Raw genomic sequence first — 24,955 nt, forward strand, 5'->3', positions numbered from 1 at the left:
TGTGGGATAGCTCACAGAACTGGATGCATGCTAGCTTTTCAAGAAAGCCAGGAAGGAAAGAACAGGAGGTGAATTGCCCTCTACCTGAAGGAGCACCTGGAACACAAAATGCTGTTCTACGGGATAGACGACAGGCTGGTTAAAAGCTTGTGGGTCAGGATTAAAGGAGAGGTCCATATAGGCAACATCATAGTTGAAGTTTGTTACAAATCATCTGTTCAGGGTAACAAAGCAAAATCAAGTCTACTTCAGGAATTGCAGAAAGTCTCTAAATTCACAGAGACTGGTTATTGTGGGACACCTTAACCTTCCCAACATCTACTGGCGGGCAATACAGCAGGACACAAACAATCTAGGAGGCTTCTGGAATACTTCAGGGAAAAACAGATGCTAAATGGGTCATTTGATACTTTCCTGGAATTGCTTTCCACAAAAATAAGGAAGAACTTGCTGAGGATGGGATCAATGGCAACCTTGACTGTAGCGACCATGAAATATTGGAGCTTAAAATCCGGAGACGAGCCAAAGCACATCCACATAGACCCTGCACTTCAGAAGGGCAGGCGGACTTATTCAGTAGGCAGAATTCTGTGGGACACTGTTCTGAAAAGCAAAAAAGCTCAAGAAAGGTGGTGGGTATTTAAGGACCATGGCTTCTAACCACAAGAAAAATGCATCCTAACACTCAGGAAAAAAAGCAGATCAATGATCAGCTCAGCCTAAGGAGGAAGAAACGAGAAGTTTACCAAGGGAGGAATACACAACTTTTGCCCCAGCATGCAGCGTACCTGCTAGGGAAGTCAAAATACCAATAAAGTTGACTCCAGTGCAACATGAAAAGCTTCTACTAGTACACGAGCAGTAAAGAATCAAAAAGGAAAATAGGACAGGTGACTTAGTGACAGCAGGTACTGACAAGACCAAAGTACTCAGTGTTGGCTCTGCTTGGAGCAGAAGGCTGGATGACCGAGGTCACATCCAACACAAACAACTCTGTAACTGCATTAAAGATCTATATGAAGCCAATACACACAGTGACAAGACGGCATTTTCCCAAAGTTTTCCCACACCTCACCCCCTTCAGTTTCCACTCAAATCAGGAAGATTCCATTTCTTTTCACTCCCCTAGTGCGCTCCTCAAAACATGAGTGGATCAACTGTGGCATCTAACATTGCGAGTATGCGACAGAAGCATTTTATCAAGCTGAGTGAAGCTGTCTATTTGTTTCGGCTAGCAGGGTTTCATGGCTAAAATTTCGGACCTTTCTCAAACTTGTTTTAACACACCAGAAAGATGAGGGTTCTTCAAGTTCTTCAAGTTCTTTCTATCCTGCTTATCCAGAGATGCTTAGAATTAAAATATCTGATTCTTAATTGCAGCAAACAAATCACTGTAAAGCTTAAGACTCAGAAGCATGCAACAGATCTCAAAAAAAAAACCCCAACTGAAAACAACATAAGTGCAATAGTCCAAATGCATGTATACTGTTCTCCAAATATTTTGCAAGGAGAACACATGCTATACTCAGTTGGGGCAAATAGAAGAATGAACCCTCATGACTGGGTGAGAAGAGACAAGTAATATTCCTCAATGCAGGATAAGTATTATGCCTTATAAAAGTTTCTGTCAGAAGGTGGTAAGAGGTCAATACAAACCTGAATGCTTAGAATCCAAAATGTAAGTTTCTTAACATGAAATAAAATACTCTTTCTCCAGGAGATTGACCCTAAAAGAGCATTGCAAACTATCTGCATGACTGAACAAGTTTTTCACATCATTTCTGAAGGGGTGCAAACCAATATAACATCTTTAGAGAAACCGTATTTCCTTCTGAATATCTGGACATACCTTCAAATACCACTCAAGTGGAACACAGCTTGGCAAACTACATTATTAATCTTTTAAAAAATAATCTGGGGAAAATGAAATGTTTGATAGAATTTGATGGAAACTGTCTTCTAGTATGAAAGAATCCTCAACACAGAAAGCAGACAAAAAGTAAAATGAAGCCAAGATTTCTCCATTCCAGCACAGATACAAATAGAGCTATACTATATATAGTAGATATATACTAACAAATAACAAAGCAAATTTTCATCAGATGAATTACTTATGCATTTAGTATTTTCTTATTTAAATGAAAAAAGTTACACATTCAAGATACACTGAAATTCTGGATTGCTGGCTTACACAAATTTAAGTGTAAATTTAAACATGGCATGAACATTTTCTGGCATCAGATAGGACCACGTTACAGAACAGCTGTGTAACCCAATAAGCACAGTCCCCTGCTACAGTCGGTAACAGGAGGAACACAATCAGCTGGGACAGCGGAGAGTATGGCAGCTGACCTATACTGAAAGGCAGAAGTAAGGGAGATGCACCACAAAGGCAGGACTGCTGCCAGGTTCAACTGATGTCCAAACTGGCAATCACCGAGGAGCACAACTGCAAAGAAGCACAGACTGCCTCCACATGGGTTAAGAGTTGAGTTCAAAGATGCTGCTGTACTTAAAGCCACATGTGATCCACCTGCAATCTGCATTTGCACAGTACTTCTGACTTTACTAGCAGGCTCTCCAAAAACAATCTTGTTTGCCAATACCTGCTTGTAAACAAGGAATGGCTGTAAATACACAAACCCTTTTCTTCACAGAATCAGGCCTTAAGAAGTAAATAACAATGACAACCAGAAACACATGCTAGTGCTTTGAGAGATAACAAGCTATAAAGTTCACTTAAGAGATGCTTCAGCTTAGATTCCTCTTTCAAATACAGGTTATAGATCTGAATATGCCTCTCATTCACAGTTAAATCTCTTACTTTTTTCTCTAGCTTTAACAGTACTATAAAGCAAAGTTCCCTTACTCTCCCCTTTCCCACCCCCACTCACACGTAAGTTCTTATTTCAAAACCGCATTTCTGAAATAAGCCCCTGTAGAACTGGGGGAGTCAACTTAAATTTACACCCTTGGCAAGTAGGGAGTACACACCAAACTAAGTACACACTGAGGGGTGCCTAGCTGAGGGAGACTTCCCCGTGTTTACTGGTACAGTCTACTTAAGTCTTAAGTTTCCTTGATGGCTGAAATCCCTACAAGAAGCCACCACCACAATCTTCTCCTGCTTCCTCATTACATAAAACTTCACTATCCTCAAATGATGCAAAACAAGGCTCTGCAAGGCAGGGTGCCACTAATGAAGTGGGTTAAAAGTTAATTTTGCAAAAATAAAGGGAAAGGAATGCTTGACATTACTCACATTAGTGATTTTTACAGCACCCAGGAGCTGAGTCACATCAGCACAGCCAAGACGGCCAGAGGCTGAGGTTTCCTTATGCTGTTTTGCCTCAGTTTATCATAATTGACTGCACCACAAACTGAATCCTAGCTTTACCGGTGAAACCCCCAAAGGCCAAAAAAGCCTAGCTTCAGATTTGGATTCTCATGGTTTCCAGCATCTTGCTTACAACAGCAAGAGCAAGACTCTATTACTAGCTTTCAGGAACCTGGGTCCAAAATACTATGAAGCTTTGATGCATGTACTTTTCCATGTGTCATAAATCTTACAGCTTCTGGCAAGCATCACCATACCCCAAAAAATCCTGCAATCATCATGTCCCTGGTCCTGAAGAGGCCTAACAAAGATTAAGGCAGAGTCATCCCTACTTCAGTTTCTCTAGAAGTTATACCAGGCTTCGGAAACTCAGGCTGAGCAACTTAGGGGGGTACAGAGAGTGAAGGGAAAAGAGACAATGAGTTTTTCAACCAGCTCTGCTCATGCTTACTTTCTCAACTTCACTGTTTTTCCATGGGACACATGACATGGAACAATACAAAGAAAGGTCGCTAAAGACTCTTCTTTAACTCAGTGAACATCAAAAGGAACAATGGCAGTAAAGAAAACGAGAAGTTTAATGGAAGGATTAAAATCAGTTGCCTTCCCTTCAGAAAGCAAATTTAACAGGTTTGGGGACTTCTGAGGCACGAATGAAATTCTAAAATTCTCTTTTACAACCAAAGTACACCAATACTCTCACCGAATGTTTCACGACAGAATCCAAAATACATATTAGCTCAATACACGTCCTTTTAATTCAGTGAGGCACCTAGAATACAGAAGAACACTTAAAAGTCACAGCAACTTCACCTAAGGTAAGAATCAGGAAGAGACGAGGAAAAGAAACAAGCAAGCAATAGGCAATGAACTACCAATAATCAAACAGCAGTGAATAAAACAAGAAAAGAAAAAACAGCACAGCATTACTGCACCTGAATCTGTATTGGATATGCATCCAAAGAGCAGGTTTGGGTTTAGTATGTAACAACTGTAGAACTCTGCAGACAATTCAGATTTTTAGGATAACCCACTGCTGATAAAGGCAAACTGCAAAGCTTGTTCTAACAAAGAAAGTACTATTCTGCTAGTATTAGAAATGTTAAACAGCTAATGTTTAATACACTCCACAGACCGCCGTTTTCCCCATGTTTGACACTCAAACTGTGGTTACGAAATGCTACAATACAAATTTCATAGAAAAGCATGGTTCACAGTCAGTAGTTAAAAACAAACAAACAAACAAACAACAAACCTTACACCATCTAACAGAAGCATCAAGCACTTCTAAATCTACCATTCGCAAGCTACTGACATACTACATACCCCTCTATTTCAACTTCAAAAAGGCCCAGCCCAAAAAAGGTTAGAGAGAAGACAAAAACTTGCTTCTCTATACCAGGCCAAGTTCACTAGGCAGAACACTGATTAATCCCCAAAGACAGAGATTTAACATTCAGACAAAAGATGTTCACACTTGTATTTCATACCTCCCAGAATCATATTCTCTAAGCTAATCAGTCACAGATCTCCATGATGCCCTTCTGCTATGCAGAGAGGATACAGTTTATGGAGCCAGTGAAAGCAAAGACAACCCAGGAATAAAAACACTCGCCTAGAAGAGATTTGGTTCCCAGTCCTCCAAATGTTGTCTCCTCCTTCCTAGTCCATTTAATCTCAGACTAAATACAAAAATAGTTAAGGAAACTAAATCCACAAAGCAATTTCTGGAGAAAAGGGCTAGAGTTTGACGTGGACACACTTAGTGTTAGCAGAGACAAGATTTTAAATCCTTCTTTCTCCCATTTCACCTCTCTGCTTTACCAATAGCACAATGAAGCTGAGTGACCAAACTTCCAGAGCTCTGGTCTGATTAGGTTTTCAGGACACTTCTTCCACAGACAGTGCAGCTAGAACTGACACACATGAAGGAAGGTTCCGCCATAAACTACAAAGAGAAGGCTGATAAAACCGCAGAAGCACTTAAAGCAAAACACAGAAAAAAATCCTGCATGTTAGAAGAAACCTGGCAAAGTTCTACCACCTGGATAGTCAACTCTGCTGCTGCTGGGTTTGTATTTCCACACTTCACTTCCTCTGAGTAACCAGGAGGAAGCACCACTTTTCTGAGGCACAACTTACTGGGCAAAGTCTCCCAGTCCTACCTTCCCTTAAAGTAAACAGTGTGACATTACTTCTTCAAATCATGGATATACTTTCTCCCTGCTTATTTCTGACTTCTCTTTTTTCATCTGCTTCCACTATTAAGAAGGACTCCACTACTAAGTCTTAAGATTCCTTTCTACTTGTCTGATCCCCAGACTCACAAAAAGAAACAATTTTCAGCAACCTCTGAAATCTGATGAGTTCCAACAACGGAATTTTGCCACTCGAAACTCACAATTTCTACAGAACAGTTCAAAAAGACCTATTCCCCTTCGGAATACTACAAACACCACCTTAAGGTGGTCTGCTCTGAACAAAAGCCAAAGCTGAAGCAATCCTGCATTGCTCTAGCTTGAAAAATCTGACAAAATACATCAATTCAACAATAACCATTAAGTTACCGAGTATCTACCAGAGTTCACCTGAATCCACAAATCCTCTCAAACCACACAAAGAAAAAAAAAAAACCTAAACCAACATGAAACAGGCTAAGCATACTTCTTCAAGGACAGAAAAACAAAAAATGCTCTTTCAGTCTGGATATCCTCAGACACCATTAAATGAATAACTAGCTCTAATTCACGCAGCGTTGCATATCCATGCCCCACTTTAAAATGTACTGCACAATTAAGTTAGAAGTTACTCATCCTCCCAATCTAATAAAAATATTAACTTTAAGATTCATGTAAACTGAACTACAAATAACCCCAACCTTGCAAATACACAAGATGAGCTCAATATCATTCCCAAACACAATTCACTGATATCTGCTGGAATAGTTATGCAACTAAGAAAGCCTAAAAATCACGGGCTAAAGCTTACTGATATTTTACTTCCCCCTGCCCCCCCAACTTTCGCTTCTTCCCTGACATCCCCTTTGCCTACAGATTCTATCCCCTTCCTTTTACAATTGTTCTCATGCTCCTTACTTGTTCAGCGCATTCTTGAAGCTTTTTTGTTGCTAAACCCAAAGACACCAGCCCAGTATCCTAGCAACTGCAGCAGTTGATGACCTTACTTGAGAGGGACAGTACTTATCAAGTGTAGAGAGGGAGCATGTGTCCCTCATTGCTGAAGGAAAGGAAGGATACACTTTTGGAGGCCAACTAAAAGGGGAAGGGGATCCTGTAACACAAACTGGGGTTAAGATTAATTTTAAGCACAGGAGTACTGTTTAGCCCAACATCTACAGAAGATCACTTCAAGTCCTCAGTTTTAAGGCCTGGTCACATTTAAATGATCCAGCACGACCCAATTCAACCTGCAGCGTTAAAGGAATGACAACTAGAATACTTTGGACTTGCTGAGGTCCTGCCTGGTCGTCCTCGGGTTTGAACCCATCACCTCCCTTTACGCCAGTATAACACCTTATGCAAAATGGCAGAAAACCAGAACAAAGATTTGACTCGGCTAAAAACTGACACTGCACGGGAAGCTCTGCTCTTCCTCTCCTGGTGGGGTTTTCCAAACACAAGGTCAGCGGCAGGAGCACAAAGCCAGAGGCAGAAAAGTGAGCAGGTAAGGGTTCGCTTACGCTGGCGGGGAGCCCCACCCAGAGAGCCATCTCACATCACACCTAGGCAGCTCCGGAGCCAGCAGCACTGCCCAGTCGCAAAGCGGGTTAGATCAGTGACATCACCCAGCAGGAAAACAACATATGCCAAACAAAGTTTTCTTTTGTACCAGCTGAACAGACTCAACGCAGCAGCTGCATGACACTGCTCTGACACGAGGGAGAGAAGGAGAGACCCAAGACCACCACTGCAAGCAGCAGCAACCTCCACAGACACATGAAGTTACACCAGAGGTAACTGCATCGTATCTGTAATGCAGCCAGGTGTAAAGTGCAACTGCACCTTCAGACTGCACTTTAGAGCCATTAAGAAACCAGCTATACATAGTATTAAGAAGTGTAAAATGAAGTAGGGATCAATCTACAGACTTGTTTCAGCCAAAGGGAGGGGGGTGAGGGCGAAGAAAAAACACCATGACACAAACACCAAAACTCAGAACTCAAACTTAGACACAACTTACACAAAAGCCTGCCTCTCCTCTACCAAGTCTATATCAACTGCACGGGTTGTTTCTGCTTTTAGCCCTGCAAGTCACTGATTTTCCCATTACAAACATTGAAGGCTTATACAGTCACTAAGCAATCAAGTCACATGATTTGATTTTTTTTTTTCCTGCCAATTTGATGGCATTTAAAAGGCAACTGAATGAAGCAGCTCTTTTGCAGTGTGAATGCATTAAGCACATCTGTCAGTCAATGCATCAGAGAGTTAAGTACAATCAAACACTCAACTAGGCAGCCATATTATTTTCACTTGAGTAAAAGGGGGTTTGGCTCTTCAAGCTACTGAACAAGCAATGCTTCTTCCTAGCACATGCAATTTTTGCATCAAGACTGAAAATTATTTAATTCAGTAGCACAGGGTTGGGTGTTTTGGTCTTCATTGTTGCTGGTTTTTAAATATGAAGTTGAAGCATCACGATAACAGAAAGAATTGGCTGCCTGCCTGCTTTGGCTTCTCTTCCTGCCCTGCCCCACCCTCACCCCCCCATAAAAAACAGCCAGAAAGGAATAAGCTCAAAGGATTAGAATATGCACCCTAAACAGCCACAAAGTTAACAAGTCATTTCAAAATTTAGGGAGGTTTTAACATATACATACACATTATTTTTACATGCCTTAAAACAACTGAGATGAAACATTCTTTGTAGCTTATGCTGTTAATACATCTAAAAAGAAGAACTGAAAATGCAGGATCAGTGAATACATGGAATTTCAATTCCCTCTACAAACTTACTCTGCACAAGTTAGAACAGTTGTGAAGTTATGGAATTCTCATCCTGTTCTCTAGCACACCAAATACTCCTTGTTGATTGATCGCTGTTCAGCATAGTAAGCGTAGGTTTTAGCTAGAGGGCATGAAAAACAAATCTATTAAAAAAACGTAGCCTCATGTGGAACTGCAAGATTTGTGACCATCAAGTACCTCAGATGCTTCTTAACAGTAGCTAGAGGATATCACACCACTGGTGAACAGCTCCAGCCTACAGCCAATAAAGCTCCAAATCTTGCCTCTCTATCACATCACAAGTTTTGATTATATGATTAAAAAAAAATTAAAGTACATTAAAACAATAGTAATATATTCCACCCATGTGGGTTTGAGGATCCAGCTGACCCTCTTTTGTTACAATTCAGACTTCACCTCATTGTGCTGGATCAGGAAAACAAACAGGTAGAATACTGCATTTTTCTGACCTTGAAACTCCCTTAACTGGCTTGCCATACAGCCAGAAGAATGCCAAGTACAACATAAATTAATAATCAAAATAATGCAAAAATAATCTTTGTGGTAGCATCTAGCCATTCAGCCAATTGTGTGATTTAGCATTGCAGTCAGACTCCCAAACTAAGCTCGCCCCAGGCCAAGGTTATATAGATATGCCTCTCCTATGGGAGAACACTGATCAAGCAGAATAGGTTTTCCTCCTAATGCTCTTCTGCCAACCTTCCTATCACTCATTCCTGCCCTGTACCAGGACAAGTTGCTGGCAAAACTCTTTGTTTCAAAGCATGCAATCTAACCGGTTAAAAAATATTAAAGTTTTAAGCAGCCTCAACTCAGACCCATTCACCACGCACTCACACAATCAAGGCAGTTGTGCAGTAAAAGAAATGACCAGCAAGGATGCAGGGGCTGCTTATGCTCAAGCTGCTATTCAAACAGGTTTCCACAGAACTATAGCTTCACTGCCACTTACTCCCATGGCAACAGGCTGAAGTGGCTCTTCCTATAACCATCCCGCTAAAGATGCAAACTAGTAAAAAAAGGATTTCCCTAAAAAAAAAGAAAAAAAAAAGGGGAGTGGGGTGGGGAGATTAAATTATTACTTTACTTAGGAAGTATGATGAAACAATACTGGCCCTCAAAACAAGTTCCCACGTCTGTACAAATCTCTGTGGGCACTGTGGCAAGTGAGTTTTTAAATGCTCTAATATGGAGGCAGAATCAAAGATACTCATAAAGAATTTCATAGAATCATTTAGGTTGGAAAAGACGTTTGAGATGGTCAAGTCCAACTGCTAACCCAAGGACTGCCAAATCCATCACTAAACCATGTTGCTAAGCATAATTTCTCGGTTTCTCAAAGCACGGATGGAATCGGTAGCAAAGCACACAAGCCCCCATATGAAAGTGTATTTTTTGTAAAGCTGCAATAGAAGCTATACCAGCCATTTAGGAGTGGCAGTTTCACCTTAATATTAAGCAGACTTTGCTTTGCAAGAGGCTGTGACAAGCACTGGAAGTGAAGACAGGCAGCTGAAACCTGATGCAACACAGGGAAAGCTAGCAGAGGGGAGAGGGCAGTCAGAGACCGAAGTGACAGACTATAATAATCTCTGCAGCAGCATTCCAAATGCATAAAATACCTTCTGATAAACACATATTAGTTAAGGCATAATTAAAAATTCAAACCTCACAGCTGATGTCACTGCAGGAACTAGTTGATTAAGTCATCTCCAGTTAAAGCTTTTCACGTTTCTTGAGACACTTAGATCTGGGAAACCTAGGAAAGGAGTCCTGAACTTCAGACAACTTTTCATGTCAAGGGACACTTAAGAACCTGACTGCTGGAACTTGTTACAATTATTCCCCAAAGGATTAAGCATACCAGGTTTAGCAATTAAGACACCAGGATAGGAATGACCATTTAACTCCTGTGGCAGTCACATTTCTCCTAATTTAAGCTTCTGTAAGATCCTGTTACATGCATAAAAACATGAACAGGCTTAAGTTCCTTATTATACATATCTGACAAAGCGTACTAGCCACCAAATGCTGACTCACCATGTCTGTGTTAGGTCCTGCTCCTGCATGCATGTTATTGGAAATATTTTTGCAAGTTTAGTGACAGGGCTCTAATCACAGACTTTTCTCAAAGCTTACCTGAACTTTATTTTTATTTAAAAGCTTAATAGTCTATTAATAAAGAATCACACACTGCAGAATTTCAATACTACAAAATTACTTCCTACTACTATTGTAATAAAAAAACCACCACCAAAAAAACACCACCACAAAACCAAGAGATATCACCACCAACTAAAGACTCTGCTCAAACTCTTATCCTCAATTTAAGGATTTATGCGCACAGCATTACAGTTTTGTATAATGTATCCTCTGAAGACTAAAAGGATCACCACATATGTAATCACTCTTTTATACCTACACAAAGACAGATAAAACTGGCTATGTTAACATTTCACGGCTGTTTAAATTTTGTGTTTTGCCATTACACATTCCTGAAAGTTTAACAGCCATAGGTCACTATTTTATTCATTAAAACAGGATCACAAGTTAGGCACCTATACTTATGCTCAGTCTTCTAAAACCCTACACAAACTTGAATTTACGCCAAATGTAATGAGACTATTTCCCCAACACTGCATAGCCAGGAAAAGGTTACCAGTACATACACAGTCCCTCTGAAGTCACAGCATAGGCAAACATGTGCTCAGTGTAACTGACAATGAGCAACAACAGACTTCCTTTTGTATTAGTTCTGGAGATGACCACCCACTCTGGAAAGCTTAGAATTAATAAAAAAAAAACCATACACCACTTTATATACATCCGTAAGAAACAATCTGCCAGCACTTAACATCAGGACTGAGCCTTCCTCTCCAAACCAGATCTGTATTGCCCTTTGGAAAACAGTTTAGTATCTGTTACACCAATAAAATATTTCAAGATCTGAAGAGGCACATGATTTCTATTACCCTAGTCCAGAATTTGTTGATGACAGCTATACAATGTTCATTTAAGTTAAACAGAATTTGCGCATTTTGGGTATCCCCAATTACTTAAAGTAACTGATCATACACAACTACAACACATATCAAGAGACCCTTCAAATGGCCATCAAGTTCTCCCTCAGACTTGCAGGGCATTTTTAGATACAGAAGAATTAGTACAATTAGAAGAGCTGTTACGAGTGCAGAAATAGCCGCCCAAATGTAAATTAATTCCCTGCAAGGGAAAGGGAAGTTCCCAATTCAGTTATTTCTGACTGCAAAATTGACCTTAACAGAGGGATTAAATCCCTGAATACGGTTCAGGGACAGCTTAGACCCAACACTTTCCCATTTCAACATGTAACGGTATAGCCCCATTGCCTGTTGAAAGGGTATTCTGTACAGTCAAGATAAGCCTCCTTATTTATGCAAAATCGGTTTCTTTGAATCCCCTACTCTTAGCAACAGTGAAACAAGGAAAACGAGGCTTACAGGGGAAAAACAAGCTGTGAAAATAGCACATAGTGCAAGCCTTAAAATAGCATACAGCGCAAGCCTTAAAAAATAGCACAACAAATTGCTGCAGTACCACAAACCTAAGTAAAGACTTCAGTACCTAGACAATCATTCACTGCCAACAACTTTCACTCAACTGCACAAGCATTAGCTTCCTCCAAGTTTGGTCCGTATGGAGAACTGCAATTTACTGACATCTGTTCCCTCAGTGAAGGAAGCAATGTCTATCTGGAACACAGACCCAGAAATATTGACTCAATCTGATGGGGGGAAAAAACACAAACAAGCTCAGAGAATGTATCAAGTCTTAAGACATATAGATTACTAAATTACTTCCTTCAGAGGACTGTGGAACGTATGTATCTTTCAGGGCACAGTCATCCAAATAACTATGCAAAAGATATTTCTAATCAAAACATAAATATATTACTGTCTTTACAAATTCATCCAATTTCACAGTGAAGTCTGAAGACACCCGTATACTCCAGTAGAGCTGAAGTGTAAAACTTCGTTCTGGCTTTACATTTCCTCATATATTAATTACTCCTAGCTTCATAGCGTCATAGCCTTTGAAATCCTAACACTGATCTAGCTCACTCATAGTACATACAGTTCCACCCACAACAAGCTTTTTTCATGTCTTCAGTTATATGAAGCGTGTCAATACAAACCTTAAATTGGTAACCCCATCAACTAAATACATGTAACTCATAGTTCTTATGCAGCATCCATCTTCTTTTTAACTCTGCTAAGAGAAAAAGTTAATACAGAACTACCAATATCCTTTCATGCTGAAGATCAGAGTTCACCATTCCATTATGGACACAGAATTTTGATCCCATGAGTAATTTCCCAAAACAGCAGCGACATCAACAAAGTCATTAACATTTCAGCAGGAAACAAAAAAAAAAAAAAAAAAAAAGCCTCCTGACACCACTGATACGCATTTTGAACCTCCATAGGTGTTTTGTCATCTTTTGTAGTTCCAACGTAAGTTTGGGTCAACTTCAGTGGAAACTCACTCTTCTTAAGGATATGTCTAGGAAACATTAACATAGCGCTGCAAGCAAGCTCATCACAGGAACCTAACGGCACCTAATGTCTGAAATGAAAAACATTTCCCGACTTTTTAGTAGCCCAGGCACGTTTGGTTTGTTTCTGGTTTGTGGGGGGGTTTTGCTTTGGGAATACCCACTCCTTTGTTTTGCCTCGGCAAGGAAAACAGACGAGTTTAGATCCATCTAATTCAACTCCTTTCCCCCCACCCTCAAATTTCCGTACAGATCCAGTCACGGCCACCGGGTCCGGGACAAGCAGGACCCGAGGTCTCCCTGGCAGCCACCCGGGCCTTCCACCCGCTCAAAACAGGGCCAGCCTTCCACGTTACAGCCAGAACTGAAGCGGCATTACAGATGCGTTACATGGTGGGGTTTTTTTTTTTTGCTCTGTTCGCTTGGGTTTTCACACGTGACGCTCCCCCAGCCGCAGCGGGAGCGGCTCCGGCCGCCCTGCCCAGCCGCGCCCGGGCAGCGGGGCGCATCCACCGGCGGGACCCGGGAGCGGCGCCGGGCGGGCGGCACGGCACGGCACAGCGCGGCACCGCACCGCTGCCAGGGCCGCGCACGGCCCCCGCCGCCGCCTGAGGAGAGACACGCAGCGCCCACGGCGGGGCAGGTCGACCCCCAGCCACGTCGAGGGACGCCCGGGAGGGAGGCGGGCAGAGCGAGGCGGGGCGGGGGGGGCAGAAGGAACCAGACAAACCGCGGCAGCGGCGCTGGCCGCCCCGCCGGCGGGCGGCGAACAAAGCCCAGGTCCGCCCCGCAGCGCGCCCCAGCCGCCAGCGCCCACCCGCGCACCTCGCCTCAGGCGCCGCTACCCGGCCGCGGGTGGGCAGGGGCCGGGCGGCGCCGCCCGCCCGGGAGAGGGGCTAGCGGAGACGCAGCCCCCCGCCCAGCCACCGCCTGTCCCCGCGCACACACGGGCAGGGGCGGACGGGCGGGCGGAGGTACGGCGGGAAAGGCGCCCCCCGCTCACCGGCGGAAGGGCCCCCTCCCCCCTTTCTCCCAACAACGCCGCCGCCCCCTCCCCCGCCGCCGCCCCCTCGCCCCCTCCCGCCCCTCCACCTGCGCCCGCCGCCCACCTGCGGCGCAGAGCAGCACGAGGGACACCACCACCACCAGCGGCGGCTCCATGGCGCGGCGCGAGCGGCGGGCACCCGGCACCGGCGGCTCCGTCCCCCCGACTCCCGGCGGGCACCTCCCCGCGCGCACCGCCCAGCAGGTGAATCAGTCCAGCCCCAGCCCGTCACTTCCGGCCGCCACCCGCCCCAGTCCCACCCCGACGGCCGCTCGGCGGCGCCCGCCCCCGGCGGTGGCACCTGCCGCCGCCCCCCGCCCCGCCCGGTGCCGCCGCGGACCCCCCGGGGCTGCCCGCCGGCGCGGCAGCGTGCGCCCGCACCCCTCGGCGGGGGGAGCCCCCCCCGCGCCGCGGCTCCCCGCGCCTGTCCCGGCGGCGCCGCCTGCAGGCAGGGCTCGCCGGCGCCTGCCCCGGCCCGGCCCGGCGGTACGAACGGCGCGGCGCGCTGGCCCGGGCGCGCGGGGCCCCGTGTGGGCGGGGGAGGGGTGCCCGTGGCAGCTGCAGCGGCGGCCGGGGTGCTGGCGGGGGGCACCGCTCCCGCCGGCAGCTCTGTCCCCGCTGCGGCTGTGGGCGCCCAAAGGGCTCGTCTTCGCCGGTCCCCATAGCAACGCTGCTGCGATGCCGTGTGCTCTCCTGTACGGAGCTTACGTCTTTTGACTGGAAGACCTGGAATGGGAAGAAGACTGGGAAGCGAGACAAAAGGAAGATGAGCCCGCTTGCGAAGGGGGACAGGCAGGTTCCCTTGGGGAGCGTGATGCTGCTGCGTGACACCCAAAATGGCAGCCCCGGCCAATGCTGGAAAAGCACGGTTTGTAACCACATGGAGCAAGCAATACCATCAGTTACGCTTGCCAGAAGATAAAACAAGGCTTGGCGATAACTGAGTGTGTTCTAGGAATTTATTCTGTGCATGTGTTACCATACACTGCAGTGGCAAAGCTCTTAACTGACGTGAACGTGTTTCTTTGGTTTATCCTTGTAAAGGGGTAAGTTGTATCGCTACCATACATGCTTTGTTACAGCCACAGCTCTGGCTGTATTAAGAAAGCATCCCCATAACCAAATATTTACAGAAATGCAAAAGCTATGTAGTACAGATTTCACAGTCCAAATGGATTTTGAGAGGGAACGTATTGTTACTTTTGACATCCATAATAAAGTCTGAATACATTTTTATGTGATTACGTTCCATATGTACGAGACGAGAGTTTAAAATGCGACGTTCTTTCTGCCTTGTTGAAAACATCAGCTCAAATGGGTAACTATGCATAAGGGTATTTTCCTAAGCACCTGGCTAAAAAAGAGGCATTATACCTTACGTGCTATAAAGGATCCCTAGCGATGAAATCGGTTGTGTCCCCACTTCTGCTGTAATTATGAATATATGAATGTGCACGGACATCCTTCAAAATGGTTGTTTACTAAATAAAGCAGCAGCTTTTACTTGCTAGCTCAGAATTAGTTTTTTTGGTAAGCAGGGTAGATGCATTGTCATTTTCCGTGAAGGTTCAAATAAGTACTGCTTGTGTATTGTAAGGACACGACAATTCAAAGGGAGATCTAACAGACACAGTGAAAACACAGCTACCCAATAAGATGCTAGATACTATACATAAAGTGTAGCTTTTCAGGTGGGGAGATCTCAAGCATCATATTTAATGAGGGAACAGAATTGTCTTTCCCTTCTACACGGGAACGAAAATACCATTCATGTAATATGACGCTAAAGGAACCAGTACCTCAAAGAAGGAATATTAAGATTTTGCTTTCTTCTGTGGTTTTATATGTGCTGCAGACTTGTGCTTTAGAGGGCAATCTGACTTGAGTATCCCAGGCTGACTGGGTGAGTGAGGGTTTTTTGCTATACACCCACTTATGTCAACACAGAAATTATATACCATGGAAAGTATAATGAGGCAATCACAGTCATTACAGAAAGAGAAAATGATTTGTCATTAGAATGGAGATGCTCACCCTTCTGTGACATAAATCCGAGCTAGTAATTAAAATAAATACTGTACTGCATTTAGGAAACATGAGGTCCACACTTCATCTAGCCTAGACAGACCTATTCCTGGTCCCTCGTAAATCAAAAGCAACACTGATGCGACCATGTTGACACTCCTGAAAATTGCTCACACTCCTGCGAATTAAGAGTATGTCAGAGTACAATGCCTACATAATTATTATTTTTAAAATGCAAAGAATCTTCCCCCTTCCCCACTGCAAACATTCGTCTGGCTAATAAGGCATAAAGCTACCAGACTTAGTAGAGGATGTGACACTGTGGATTCTCAGTGGCCTGTGCTTCCTGGAACGCTGAACACAGTAAGGGAAAAAGATAACTGTGAAAATGACCACTCACAAAGGAAAAGGTCAGGTTCAAAACTTTTTGAGCAGATTTCTACCACTGCCAGCATTTTGGATTAAGTCCAAAAAAGGCTCCAGGGTGAAGGCAAAATCCAGTCAACAAGGAAGAGATATCCACTGGAGCAGAGGCTTGCGGTCCAGACCCATATTTTACAGATGGGTAATTGTTTAGCATTTCTTTTATGGAGAATGGCGTCTCATGCTCAGGAAACTGAAGATTTATGTTAAATATAAAAAAATAATTTCATGTGTTTAAAATTAAGAAAACCTTCAGTATGAAAACCCCTAAATGTATAGATAGCTTGAAATAAAAAAAATATGATTTTTTTTAAAAAGTTAACTTTTTTATAATTATTACACAAAAAGCACAAATTTGGAAGTTTAAAATTAGTTTACAAAATCATGTGATGGCACTGTTTGGTATATCCAGAACTAAAGTTTTCAGGACCTGAATAAAATGGTTTGCCTATTTCTGCAACTTTCCTCGACTTTTTGAAGGGAAATTATCCACCAGTTTCAACCTCAGGCTGCGAATAATTTATTTTCCCTGATTTGGAAACACTTCCTTATCTGCCTGACCTTCCAGAAAGTGAAATTGCTATCGATTTGGTTTTTCGAGGGGATGGGTGGAAGAGTATCACGTGAGGTTACTCGCAGGCTTGACCCACAGAAGCAATGAAATGCGAGTCACCCATGCTGCCTTAACACAGGTCACACAGGATGTGACCATGGCATACAAGGAATACAGGGGGTTTTTTTCTGTTTCAGTTTCTGTCCTGCACTGGAGAAGCTGCTGTGCTCAGCCACTGCAATTCTTGAGGGAAAATTCCCCATAGGGCTGTACAGTTCCCAACACTGATAACAACATGTCTCCATAAGGGCAAGGTGGCAAAATAGGGAAAAAAGATGAAGGGAAGGAGCAAACAGTACCCTGGGGATTTGGGGTCTGGATTTCTAAGTGTAGGAGGGAGTCACTGCATTTTCAAGGACACGTTTTCTCCTGAATCAGCAGAGTCCATTGGTTTACTCTGTCATTTAGGACAGAGCCAGCATGAGGGAGGATGCAGGGGTATTTGTCCAGGGGAGGGGAGGTGGGGTGGGAGGCTGGGACCATTTCTGTTCATTAGTTGCTGGCTGCTGGCGTTAGGTGTGAGTCTGCCTGGAGGCTGGTCATTTAAACTAGAGGTGCCACAGTCCTGCTCTCCCTAGCCCAAATATTCCCACAGGTGTACTTGTACTGGAGCTCACAACACTAGCGGATGAGAGAGTTTGGGAAGCCAGACTGGCCAAAGATGAATACCTTTTGTTTTCAGCCAGCTGAGCTCCCTGAACCGTTTTCCTGCTTATTTGCCTGTGCCAGCTGGCATAAAAAAGGGGGGCTGGGAGGCAGGCAGGGAAAGGGCAGGATTGTGAATCAGCTGGAATCAGTTTAAGCTGCTATAGCACCACATCCAGAGGTGTGAGAAGGGGAAGGTCCAGCTTGCACGACCATTTTTTGCAAAATAATTTTTGGCATTGCTTATACTGGTGTCTGTGCCATGATGCGAAGAACGGGCATTTCTGTACTGCTAAGCTTTTTGGTGCTAGCTGTCCTTATCAGCATTAGTTCAACTAGCCCAGGGCAAATCAGGCTGATATGCTGAAAATAGCTGCCAGAGTCAAGAGACAGACTACATTAAGGTCTCATCAACATGGGGAGATTACAGCAAAGGATTTTAGAAGGCAAAGTTACAGAGTGCTAAGTATTTCATAATAAAGCGTTGAGCACAGGCTCTCACATTATGTCCCAACTGGCAGAGCCCAGAGCAGTGTAACAACGCTGAGGCGGGGGAGTGCAGCCTTCCAGCTTCCCCCAGGAGGAGTCCAGCGAGGTATCAGGTATCGCCACCCCCTTCCTCACGTCAGCTTCCACGAGGAGAGCACCCCGGTGATGCCTCGAAGTCACCGATCCACACGCGCGGGGTGACCGGATGACTAGGTTCTGCCTTCTTCTTTAACAACCTTGGGCTGTTTCCAATTAAGCTTTTGTGCACTTGCTAACTTTTATAATGGCAACTATATGCAATCCATTACTGGGGAAAATTAAGAAGAAGTAAAGGAAAAATTATCCAACAATAGCTGAGGTTTAATTATCTTCAATTTGGGTTAATGTTTTTCAAGCTGTCTTGTTCAGAGTTAAAATAACATTTAGCACCTCAATCAAGTGACAGTCGCTATCAGCCTAAAATTCACACCTTGCTATGCTCCCCTTTTTGGAGAGACAATTTTTAGCAAAGGCATTTTAAGAGTGCAGCAATTTACACCTTTGTGTCCCTGTGATATTAAAGTCTAGAAATATAATTTGCCTCGAATAATTTTCTCTCAGAGGTTACTTGAATGTTTGCATCGGTTAGATGCAGAAACAGCAGAAAGAAGAAACACCAGTCCCCTGAGTTGACCCAAACTTAAAGCTACATAGTTACGCTGTGAAAGAGAAGCAAAATCCATATAATACAAGATAATTTGATTAGTTCAAAGCCCAGAAGAGGAGTGCGTTGTGTGATTCATCTTTATAAAGACTACTAATGTTACATATCTTTTATAAGTTACATATTGGAGATTTATTGGTATTCAGACTTTCATTGTATATGCATGTGGCAGTAAAAGTGCAATGTCTGTTGCCTGGATCATTGACACAATTGACTATACAAATCTGTCCTGTAGCAAACTGTTTTTCTGAGCTAATATTCAACACAGTGACTCCTTGATTGAAGAAAACTTTTCTTAAGAGGAAAAATAGATGCTATGTTCAGAAGTGGTGAGGAAGTGCTTCTTTAGTAGCTGATCTGAAGATTTGCTGTCTCCAAAAGAGGTTACATTCACATTCCTCTCTCCTCTTTTCTCTCTCTTTTCACTGCATTTCAGCTGTGACATTTGCTGATGCCTGTATGAGCCAGCAACAGCATTTCACAGAAAGCACATCCCTAGTCCCCTCTCTCCACTTTCAGTTTTGCATACTTTCCCATGTGCCAGTTTTGACAGAGCTTTGATAGTAATCTCACAACTCAGTGAGCTACTGCAGTTCACCAGACTAGCAAATAATTACTTCCTTCCACTTTGCTGTGGAAATCAGCTTGGTTTACCTGCAGAACGGATTACTGACCATTGCTGGTGCCACAAAAGCAGCACAAGCACAAGCTAAGAGGAGGTGAAGTTGTGAGAAAGGACTGGAAGAACAGGCCCGTGCTTGTTGGTTGTAGCAGTAACTACATCTTCTCGGCTGCCTCATGAAATTTGGCCTTTAGAGTGAAGATAGCTTTATCATGGGACAGTTGTGTTGAAGCACAGCTACACTTATGAAGAAGGGCTGCATTCCCAATCCTACAGCTGTCTGCTTGTAGAGGGAACACAGCATTGACACCCAGCATCCATCCAGAGGTTGCACCCCTAACATGGATCTTTCAAATTACAGCCAGAGAACGACAGCAGTTATGTGCTTCTTCACAGGGTTACCATGGGTTATGCTTGCTTTGGGTTGTATTCTCCAACCAGAGTTGCTCAGCACTGAGGGGGAATTCTTGCATTGCCAGGCTGGAAGTGATCATGAGAGAACTGAAAGGCCAAGGGCAATCTGGAAACTACCTATAAATAAGCAGAGAGGTGTAAAAGCTGGCATCTGTGCATAGGAGGAGAATGTTTGTAGTTTGTTTTTCTAGTGCCCAGAAAAAAAGGGATTGTCTTGTGAGAATCGAAAGGCAGGACTAGGAACAGGATCCACACTTGTGAAGGAGAGGAGAAGCTGTGTCTGAAAACCAGGAGCATTCATGAGCTAAGAGTAGTGGGAAGGGATTTTTCCAGCCCTTTATGGAGTACAGTTAAACAGGCAGTTAATCACAGATATGCCAGAGGCAATGGCATTTCATACTTTATCCCAAAATTAACTCAGATCAGTTTTAATAGTGCAGAACTAGCAGCTGATGGTGGCTTGGACTGCATTATGAACTTTCAGATTATTTTGTTTGTGCCATGTGTTTATAAACAGTGCTTTAGCACTTACCAGCCTCTTTGGTGTCTGTGTCTACCACTTAAGACACCAGTGACATTTTCTGAACTGCTACTCAGCTGCCACTATCCTACTGGGCATCCAAGTTTCTCTTGGTTGCCACTGCTGACATTGCCCAGTCACTACTAAACTGCTCAAAGGCCTTCCCTGAGATGAAATCTGGAAACCCCTGAGGCAAGATCCTCCATAACCAGGGGAAATTACCCCTTCATACCAAGCTTGAGGCATACTTGTTAAGTGGTGTGAGGGACAGCCTGTGACCTGGAGTGCACAAGCCGGCTATGCAGTATTTCTCGTGGCTGTCTTAACAACTGTGTTGTGATACAACCATTAGCCAGTGCAAGAAGGTGCATTAAGATGGGAGTCAACTAGAAGTAACACTCAGTTCATCTGACATGCATTCACTTATTCTGCCAGTGAGACCAGATCCCACAGGCGTGCCTAGCGTGCTTGAAGGTCTGGGTACGAGCCAACGGTGGATGGAAGAACAGCATCAGCTCAAAAGACAGCAGGAGGAATAAAAGCAGAAGGGCAAAAATAAGAGATAGGGAGTGCAAGTACAGGATGGGAAAACAAAACGTTTCATCTGCTACTGGCAAACCAATCTTTGTTGCTGATGTAAGGGAGGTGCTCATAGACCTCAAGAACAGGTAGGTAGGTGCCATTTCAGGTCCATCAGCTTGTTCCATGGAGTCAGTAGCTTAGATGCCTACACTTCACTCCTTGTCCCACACTTCACCTTTCACTCTTTACCAGTGTGAGACACAGTGCTCAGCTGGCTGCTTTCTGAAATATTTCCTGTGTAGGTGTGTGATATTCCCCTTCTCGGGGGAAGCCTGGCTAGTTAGCTCAGGGCTGTAAAATCTGCTGGTCACAGGAGTTTAGGTGTTTCAGGGTAATTGCAACAGCTCTTAGAGCCAAGCTTCTCAAGGTATCTCAGTGCCAACCGCTGTTGTTCCCGACCGAATAGTTAAATAACGCTGAGAATCTCTGTGCTGGGGCCCACAGTTACAAAGATTCTGCCAGTACTTCCATCAAATACCTATTTGTCACTATACATTAAAGAATGGCAATATTCTCCAGTCTGTTTAGAAGCCTTGTACTGGTCAGTCTTTTCTTTTAAGACATCAGCTTCTACTGTCATGAAAAACAGAACTTTCATTAAAAATGAACAAATATCAGAACCTGTTTGCAGCTGATAGACTGGGGAGAAGACCTGCAGAAACCACAATTAAAAAACCAAAAATACCATTAACTTTTTTATCAAGTTTTTGTTTTTTTTTTTTTAATAGTGTCTCAGCATTTGGGGGTGTGTGGGGGTGTGTACTCGTAAGTTTTTGGTTTTCAGTATTACACAATAGGGTTTCCTAGAACTTTCTGAGATGGATGCCACCTTCTCCTCCTCCTCATTTCCATATACTCCTGCCTCTTCTGCTTAACCTTCAATGTCACCTCTTCAGGTTCCCTTCCTTGAATTTCATTTTTTTTCGGGTGGATATGTACCCAGGGTACATTTTACCATGGCAATCCCTAAAAGTCTGAAATTCTGCCTAGTAGTGCCTAGGAGCCTGAGAATGCTGAAATTGCTGTTGTGAGTCACTTATAGGTGTCCCTGCTTGAAATTATGTAGCGTGTCAAGGGGATACTGCACAAGCAGATGTGACTGTCTAAATAGCAAACTGTGAGTAAAATAGTCATACTCTTGGCCCCATGTTTCTTCCACTTCATTATGTTGCCCTCCATTTCCCTTACCTTGGGTACTGATCATGTACCGTCAGAGTAGGTCCAGCTGACTGATACACTGGCAAGTGCAACATAAACCAGCCTTTTTTCCTTATTGCTTCCCTCCCCATGACCACACCTGCTGGGTAAGGCAGGGACTTTGGCCCAGGGAACCCACATTTTTTTTCCAGGGTAAAGTTTCTGATTGTCCAAGTTAGAAGTTCTGGAGGAGCCTTCCCCCACGGGTTCAAAAATAAAGGTCTAACAAGGTTCAGTACAGAACTTTAGCAGTTTCTGGAATGGAGTGTATGACGTGACTGCTTGAGATAGCAATGGACATTACTTGCTGACCCAAAGAGAAGCCCTCTCAAAAGTGCAGGTGTCTTTTGCTGAGATTTTTCTTCCCTGCTCAGTGCACTTAAACAGCGTCTTGTCGTAACGGAGAGCTCCATTTTGTGATCCAGGTTGACTTGGATGCATTTCTAGTTGCTGGATCATTTAAAATCACACTGCTGTAAAATCTGTAAAAGTTTCACTTGTAAAGGTTTTTTTTTGTGGTTTTGTTTTTTAGGTAGGGTTATGTAATTTTCCTTCCTACTTTATAAACAGGCTAGGTTGGTTTCAATGGTGCTTTGTAATTACATTAGGTCAGGAAAAAATGCTGACAGTGTAAGGAATACATACTTTTACTGATAACAACCTTTGTAATGTGTTGTGTAACTGTTTACAATGAAACCAGTTTTAAATGACCTCCCAGAGAACCAATGAAAAGTATTTGCTCAGTAGAAGTAGCCCATAACTGGAAGTCTAGTACTGTTAACCTGATGGCAAATTAATAATGCCATTGCTATTTGCAGGTGGCACTTATTGCATAATTGTGGTGTATTTGGGGACATTCTGCAAGTAGTCCTCTGCAAATATATGAAACTACTTATAAAATTCTGCAATTCATTTTTTCTGAAAGCATTTTTTCCCTTTCCTCCATGGTTTCAGCTTATTGCATCTTGTTAAGGCAGACTTCAGTGGTGAATGTCATTGTGAATTATATTTTAATCTTTCATCAATTAGTGAAATGCTCCAGGAGGATGAGCAAAATGTATTCACGAGTTCAAAGCCAAATGGGATGACATGGAGAGGACAGTGGGGAGGCCGGACAGCCAGAGCCTTAGTTTTACTGTTTGCTGAAATCTCTTGACTATTTGCTTCATCTGTCTGTTCCCTATTTTTTTCATCTGAATAATTGTATAATTATTTTCTTGTCTGAAAGGGACAGTATGAAAACCTAAGATCAATAACTTACACTTGGCAAAACACTTTGTCCTACCCCTTACTGAAGTGCAAGAAAAGTTGCAGGTGCTGTAATGTCTTAGTATGTAATGCTTAAACATAGCACAATTTAATGCATTTTATGACCTCGCACTGGAAGTTCAGAGATCTGTTTACAGTACAGGGTGGCAAAGGCTGATGTTTGGTCTGCAGTGACATCAAAAGCAGCAGCCCTGGCCCTTCCCTCCCCCCCTGCTCTCACTGCTGGGTGCTACTCCTTTGTGCTTGGGCTGTGTTCATTGCCTTGCAGCCTCTGGGGAGATGGGATAAGGCAAATCCCACAGTTTAGGAGGAGGGAAAGCAGCATCAACCCGGGACAGATGAGGGTCAGGCCCCGCCTCTTTCCGCAGCAGCAAACTTTTTGATCAGCTCAGCTGCCTTGTGAAACCTGATCTTGAGACAACCCGGTATCGATGAAAGCCATTGATACTTCAGCTAAGTACAGGCTGCAAGAAAAGTCCTGGCACCGCTGGAAGGAAGGGCCCAGCTCACATGGAGCTCAGAGGTCAGAGCTTCCCCTTGCAAGGTGTCTGCTTCCTATCAGCCCCCAGGCAGCAGCTTGGGATGGCTTAGGCAGCTGCCAACACAGCCCTGCTGTTGGCAGCAGGCGTCTTTACCAGCTTGCTGAATCGATTCCTGAATCACTCACTGCTGGTTATGAATATACATATGAGGATTGGTTAAGAGGATGCATACAAGGATCAACATATGCTTTCCTGATAGCATCATTGGAGGAGGATCGGTTTTGCAAAAAGGCAAGGATGATTCTGTGGCTAGGATTATTACATCAGCTAAAGTGATTGCCATTTTAGCTGAATCTGCTATTAAAAGACTGGCAAAACTATATCTATTATTGTCTGGTTGTGCTACAGTGGTGTCTAAAGGCTCCGCTTATGAGTGGTGACTCTGTTTCACCACGTGCACCAAGTATACATAAAAAGATGTTGATCCCTGCCCTAAGTAATGTGTCTACTCTGTTCTCTAAAGCTAATGTTTCTTTTTAGCTTTCCTAAAGGTGTGCAATTAAACTGTCATAATGAACCCAGCTATTTCAAGATACATTCTTGGAAGAGATAGGGAACTTTAATTTTAGTATTACTCTGATGATGATTGATCTCATATTGTAACCTCATAGCAGGTCAAACATGACTGATTTTCAGCATGACTTCATTTTGTAATAGGCCCTTCTTTTTACGGCTGTAGCCTTCGAGCATTTTTTTCCCAGTCATTTAAGATGGTACTATTCCATATGTTTTTCTTTCCCTTCTGTTGGATATTATTACTCCAACAGCAGAAGCAGCAAAACAGCAAGTGCATCCACACCTCTGCTTCTCCAGTTCACTGGAAATCCATCAAATCAAAAAGCTTTCAGCTCATCAGCTTCAACATGAACTGAAGGGACCAGAAAAGGGAAGGAAGGAGAATGACCCTTCTGTTTGTTCCTGCTTTTGCTGCCCAACATAACTTTTAGTGGCTGGAGGCTGGGGGGTGGGGGGGGGGGGTGGAGGGAGGAGGATCTTTGTGGAGGGAG

General features: G+C 43.7%; 1 protein-coding gene across 3 annotated transcripts in view; it reads right to left on the minus strand.

The window, feature by feature from the left end:
- Positions 1-24,955, minus strand: part of CXADR (CXADR Ig-like cell adhesion molecule) — a 74,070-nt gene that overhangs the window by 23,049 nt on the left and 26,066 nt on the right. For 2 of the 3 annotated variants that reach the window (XM_056328033.1, XM_056328032.1), the window contains exon 1: positions 13,969-14,124. The exons of the other annotated variant lie outside the window; for it this stretch is intronic. In XM_056328033.1, coding sequence (XP_056184008.1) covers positions 13,969-14,020 — 52 coding nt within the window. In that variant the 5' untranslated portion in view covers positions 14,021-14,124. Of the gene's footprint in view, positions 1-13,968; positions 14,125-24,955 lie in introns of those variants that run through there. 3 annotated transcript variants of the gene reach the window in all.

This window comes from Falco biarmicus, chromosome 2, assembly GCF_023638135.1.
Source record: "Falco biarmicus isolate bFalBia1 chromosome 2, bFalBia1.pri, whole genome shotgun sequence".
NCBI classification, from domain to species: domain Eukaryota; kingdom Metazoa; phylum Chordata; class Aves; order Falconiformes; family Falconidae; genus Falco; species Falco biarmicus.